Source organism: Lactuca virosa, chromosome 4, assembly GCF_052849685.1.
Source record: "Lactuca virosa cultivar CGN04683 chromosome 4, Lactuca_virosa_CGN04683_v6, whole genome shotgun sequence".
NCBI classification, from domain to species: domain Eukaryota; kingdom Viridiplantae; phylum Streptophyta; class Magnoliopsida; order Asterales; family Asteraceae; genus Lactuca; species Lactuca virosa.
Window position 1 is genome coordinate 102,238,992 of NC_136429.1, and position 6,707 is coordinate 102,245,698.

Sequence of the window (6,707 nt, forward strand, 5' to 3'; positions counted from 1 at the left end):
AGTGTTAAATATCAATAAGTAAGTGAAACGCATGGTAAGCACACAACATCTATATTTTACTATATACACACATAAGCAAATAACACGTAAGCATGTAACAAATTCCTTTTGTCCCTTTTGAGAGCAAGACTATAAACTGATACCCCTTGTCTTTTCCGAGAGCAAGGGTGTAAGTTGATTCCTCTAACATCTTTTAAGAGAAAGGCTGATAAAAGTTAACATGTAAACATAACACACGAGAACATACCATGTAACATACAATAACACATATAGGTTAATGAAACTCACATGTCTACAGTTTCAACAATTACTCGAAACATGACTATAAGTACCCGAAGATCTATAGTATACCGAAAGAAACCTATCAATGATTCATACAAACAATGAGTGTCTATTGGTATTTATACCTTCCTAGATGATCCTAGCTACTTACGGGTCCTGACAAATCTAAGTGGGTCAAAAATAACACATAACATACATTCTTATTGATCTTACACGTCACGTTCCACCTCATGAACGCATTGTATTCCTATCATGATTCTAGAAACCATCAACATTCCATGACACTACGCACGACGTATGTCCACCTTATGCGTTATGTTTATTGCGAGCATATAAACCTTAATTGATTCAACTTTTAATCCATGCATACCATAATAAGATTGCATTGGGGACTTATTTGAGTGCAATGATCAAGGCATGATGACCAAGGGTCTCATAATTTGGTTTGGCCCTAAAAGCACCATAAAACCCTAACTTGCATGCAATTCCTTTAAACGAGTTCCCTAATGGCCATGAAAACAAAAACTAGGGTTCATGGGTACAGTTATTACCTCTAGAGAAGTCATGATTAACACTAAGCCCATGTGACTCTTCCATCTTTTCCTCTTTCATGCTTCAAGATCCCAAAAATCACCAAAGTTTTCTCCTTTTTGTTTCTCTTCCCTTGAACCTTCTTTCTCTAAGGCTAGAGCCACCGAGGGTGGTGAATTAGGGTTATAAGAACCCTAATTATGGATTCTAAACTATACGACTATGGAAAATTGGCCTTTTGACACTTAAGCCCTTATAATATGTTAAATTCCCATTTCCATCCACCACAGTGCAAGATATAGCCATGCATCAAACATAACAAAATAGTATTACTTCCATACAAACAGAAAATTTAAGGTTTATTACGATTTTGCCACTATAAGTGCATAATATTTTTATTGTTACATTTCCTTGATTCCTTACTCTTATTAATGAAGAGTGGGATGTTTCACTTTCATTAATCGATGTAAGAGATTAAAGTTGAAGACACACTTTCAATCTTAGCCTAAGACCCTTACTTATAGTAAAACGAATGAGTATTTTACAAGATAAGGGCATGCGTAAGTATGATGATCTAACATAGACCATACCACCATACGTTTGACAACATATCTACACAAGATATTATCTTAATAAAATACATATCAAGGCACATGTTCAACTAGAGTACACAGAAGCTAAAGACAACTATCTTGCAGTGGCCTTCTCATAAAATTACTGTTATTCCATCCATTCCATCGGTCTTTTACTCCAAAACACTTAACATTAGCTATCCATAACACAAAATTGCAGGGGTCACTTCCTTGTATCAACGATGATCAATAATGATGTAACAATTTTTTGAACCTCTAAATAAGGTCTCATCGGAGATGCTCTAATACTCTTACCATCAACCTCTTGGCGTTATAAACTTAAGCATTAAATGGCTTAATCCTAATCACAATAAAAATTGTAAAAAAAGATTAAAAAAAATAATAATAATTCGTTTAAATTCGTTCTCTAAAATCGGCCTTAACATCCATGTTAAATATATGTGGAACTTAAATCAAATCTCTTATTATTTCATATATTCTTGTCCATAGTTTAGTTAGGAATGTGAATAGATATATTTTTAAAGGTTGAAGCATGTGAAATTCGAATAATCAATTCATTCAACTTTTCTTGTGACCTCGAACACCTTAAGTAAATCTTCAATAACTTCAACTTTGAAAAACTCATTTTTGCAGATGCAACAATTATAAGAATAGTTAATAGGACTCTATATGTAATAAAAACATTTGGAAAACAATCAACATCATTAACAAATTCCAAATTATCAACCACGGTCTCTATTTTATTAGGGCGTGTTTGGGATTGTTTCTCAAACTCATTATTGACTTTTTGGAAAAGCCAATAATTCCTGGCTTTTTGAAAAAATATTTTTCTTTACTGAAAAATTATCGTTTACCACACATGACTTTTTGAAAAGTCAATAAGTCATAAACCATTTAAAAAAGCACGCCCAAACACCTTTTAGGGGGTGTTTGACTTATCTTTTGAGATGCTAAAAGTCCTTTTAGGAAAAGATAAAAGGCGAAAGATGTTTGGTAAAAACATTTTAAAAGCTACTTTTGGATTTTGGATATAAAGAAAACTGACTTTTTGGAAAAGTCAGTAAAACCTGATTTTTTGCAACTTTTCCAAAAAGGACTTTTGGTCTCTCAAAAGATAAGCCAAACACCCCCTTAATAGAGTCATCTACAACACTTTTAATTCTGAAATTTTTATTAGAATCTACATAAAAAAAATGTCAAAAAAGTAGTTTTAAACTTTATACTAAGGGTGTTCGTGGTGCGGTTTGGTGTGGTTTAAAGTCGAAACCGCAAACCGCACCGCATATGCGGTTTGAGTTTTTTTGAAACCGTAAACCGCAGTGCAGAAGTTCAAAACCGCGTTATGCGGTGCGATTTGTTGCGGGCGGTTTGTACGGTTTAAGTGCGGTTTTGAGGTTTGATGAGTTGCTACATTTTATAACTTTTGAAAAATCTAAAAAACATTTTGATCTTTTGAGATATAAAACTAGAAACTAGAAATGTTTTGCAAAAAACTCAAAACAAGTTGTTTTCTGTAATACATTTGTTAACTAATTCCTATTGTATGACTATATTCACTAATTTAAGGCTAATTAACATATCCATTTTTATCCATACCAACATTCTAACTCTTACGAACTTGTAATCAGACAATTATTACTATTTTATTAATCCTAGCGATGAAACAATGAACTTTCTTTATATATATATATATATATATATATATATATATATATATATATATATATATATATATATATATATATATATATATGCGGTGCGGTTTAAACCGCGACTTTGTAATTGAAAATACAAACCGCACCGCATAGTGCGGTTTAACGATATAACAAACCGCACCGCAAAAGTTCTAAACCGTATTATGTGGTGCGGTGCGGGCGGTTTATGCGGTTTGATACACACCCTTACTTTATACAACACTCTTTAAATTCATTTTCAACTATTGTCTTTAATCGTTAATTACCAGGATGGTGGTAGGAACGTGAATGTATATGGTTTACTCGCTTCATATCATTGGATCCTCCGTATAACTCTAAGGATTTGGTCTTAATTAAGGATTTTTTTGAAGTTAATAAATGATGCCACAAGGAGATTGAACAACAATTATATGAAATGAAGGTGGATGCCACAAGATTGCGACATTTCAGCATAATGTTTTCTGATAATGCTTAGTCTCGCAAGCGAATTCCACTTGTAATTGATTATCTTTTACGTTTAAAGGAGAACCTTTTCTATTTCTCCATGAACATTTCGGATGGGAACTTTAAGAACACTACATATGGAGCTTAATCCAATGCAAGTGCTCGACACCTAGGCACTGAAACCTACACTGGTTGGACTCGCATCACATGGGTGAGTAGATTTAGTGTCATTCTTTAAGGTGTTGTCAAATGTCAAGAACCCTGGGTAAAGGAGAAAACATCATATTGGTATTCATAACGCTTTATGATATTCGATTTAATTCCAAAGACAAGATGAAGATATTATTTTTGTGTTATTTCCGAGTTTCTATCGCTCGAACTTAGTTTCATTATAGAGAAAATAAAAGATGAAGATAAAATTCAAAATTTAACATAAACTTCTAAGCTAAATACATTTATCAAACATCTACAATTAATACGTACATACAAATAATTGTAATTCAGTCAAACTTTAACGACAACCTAACCGAAACCCTACCAAACAAACAAAACCATGATTCAGAAATCAACGGTGCCGATTAAAAGAGAATCAAAGAATAATCAACACAAAATCCAGGCCCCCACCCCCACCTCCCTAATCCCTACCATCTATCATCTATGTTCCCTAACCTAAGGAGGTATACTAAAGAGAGGCTACTCATTTCCAGAGTTCAAATTTACAAATCTATAATCATTTACAACATTTAATGCATAGAGTACAATTAATTCCAACCATCCCGCTGTGGATACCATAATTGCTTATCTTGGACGTGTGCCGTCCAGCCGTCGATTACGGTGATCGGTGGGCCACCGCTGCCGCTTTTTCACACTCTTTAATTTGACCCACAAACAAAAACACATCCAATCCATTTCCGTTTCCGCCCACTCTTTCTCTCTCTTTAAAGCCACCCACTTTCAAGATTCACTTTCATGGCGTCTCCTCGTGAGGGACACTACAGGGGCGTAAGGAAGCGGCCGTGGGGCCGTTACGCGGCGGAGATACGTGACCCTTGGAAGAAAGCTCGTGTCTGGTTAGGAACTTTCGATACACCGGAGGAAGCCGCAATGGCTTACGACGGTGCTGCACGCTCCCTTCGTGGCCCTAAAGCCAAGACAAACTTTCCCATGCCGCCGCCGCCGCCTCCAGTACCACCGCCACCGTCGTTGTCTCTAAACCTCAACAACTTCCCGTCCGAACAACACATCCGGTTGGTTGCTGAACAGCCTTCCAGATATGTAGTCAGTGGTGGTGAGTTTAAGTTCCTTCGTACTAGTGTCCTCAAAGACTTCCGCCATGGTGGTGGGTGCTGCTCCTCCGCCGGAGGCTCCGGTGAGTTCTCGTTGGCAGACGATTCTGACGTCAAAACGGTGGGATTTCTGGGGCTAGTTAGACGTGGATTGGGTATAGATTTGAATGAGCCTCCGCCCATTTGGCTATGAAATGATTTGGAGCAGACAATAGACAATGTTTTTCTTCTGTTGCTTCTTGTTCGTTAAATAATCATTCATTTTATGTTGATGCTTATGTTTTTTGATAGGTATCATCAAATTTAGTAGATACCATTATCATGATTCATGCACATTCACTCTTTTCAGAACTTAGAATTTTGTATCAAGTAAAATCACCATCATAGAAACCTACCTGATGATCATAATAACAAAAATAATTCGTCAAAATAGAAATTATGATGTTGGTAGTGGTGACTGGTGAGGAGCTAGGCCTTTTAGAAAATTATTTTTGAAAGTATCATGGATAAAAAAAAATAATAATATCTTTTTATTAAGTTTTTATTATAATATTTTATTTTATTCCTATTATAAAACATTCAAAAGGTTTATCTGGTGTTGTCATAAAAAATGTATTTGCCTAAATATAAGAATAATATAAATATTGAAATAATAATAATAATTATATAATATAACTACGATGATGCACACTTTGAGTGGTATATAAATTCAAATCCATGATAAGTTACCTAGATTTCACAATAATAATAGTATTAAATATGAAAGAAAAGTATGTATAATACTTTTAAGAAATTGAAAACATAATTTATTTGATATGGAATTATTTTTGCTGATTAAATTCAATGAATATTAGAATAGTAAATCCAGTGACTAATGACCTATTATGGAAAAATGAAAATTTTAATTTAAAAATGATTAGAAATGAATGTTATATAAAAAGTAGCGTTATTTTACTAAATATTTTAGATTTAATGTAGCGTTATTTTAAATAAATCTTCATCTACACTGATATAGTGGGTCCAAACCGGTGTACCATTATTTGGGACATAAAAAACTATAAAAATATATAATAAATAAAATAGTTATATTAAATTCTACAATAATATATGTTATATAATAGGAAATGTGTTATTTGGCTATTCAAAAAACTAGAATTTGTCGACGTCTAAATTATACGAATTCTGGGGATATAAAAAATGTAAAATAGATTGACGAAACATGACTGTTTATTGAATCTAAAAAGTTGAAGGGGCATAATGTAAAAGCATGAAAAGTGGTGGGGTGACGGCGTTAAAAAGGAAAGGGTCTAAATTTTACTGCTTCCAGGTAGCATACGCATACGCTGTTCCTTCCCTCACGCGCCTGTTTCCTACGTCCATAAACTACGCGCTGACGACACAGTCAACAGTGGGACGCTCCGTTTGTCATTTGACGATTAACACTTTAGCTTTATCTCGGATGTGCCATACGTTTTTAGTTTTGTTCCCATTTTGAAATAAAAGAAAACAATAATAATAGTTTTTTTTTTTTATTTTTTTTTATTTTACCTAAAAATAACTATAAAAATAGAAAATGATCTAAATAGTTATCATTTACATAGATAACCATATACGAAAATATATGTCATCTATAAATTTTGTTTTTATGTGCAAAACAATATCGTTCAACAACATTGAGGTTGTTTGACACAACATTGAGTTTGTTTACAACATTGAGGTTGTTTGACACAACAATGACTTTGTTTGACACTATCTGAATTTTTAAAATCTAAATTTTTAAAAATTTTGAATTTCTAGGAGGGATTGAATTTTTAAGACCTAAATTTTAACGTTTTGTTTGTTTAGAACTTCTGAATCGGTGTGTTGAATGATAAAAA

At 33.6% G+C, this 6,707-nt stretch overlaps 1 protein-coding gene across 1 annotated transcript; it reads left to right on the forward strand.

Annotated features, from left to right (window-relative positions):
* Positions 1-4,218: 4,218 nt before the first annotated feature.
* Positions 4,219-5,102, forward strand: LOC145106808 (Integrase-type DNA-binding superfamily protein). The gene has a single exon (XM_079043738.1). It carries the CDS (start codon positions 4,514-4,516, stop codon positions 5,021-5,023), a length of 510 nt encoding a protein of 169 aa, XP_078899864.1. The 5' UTR covers positions 4,219-4,513; the 3' UTR covers positions 5,024-5,102.
* Positions 5,103-6,707: the final 1,605 nt, after the last annotated feature.

Coding starts and splice junctions, on each gene's coding strand:
- LOC145106808 (XM_079043738.1), top strand. CDS start 4,514: ATGGCGTCTCCTCGTGAGGGACACTACAGGGGCGTAAGGAAGCGGCCG.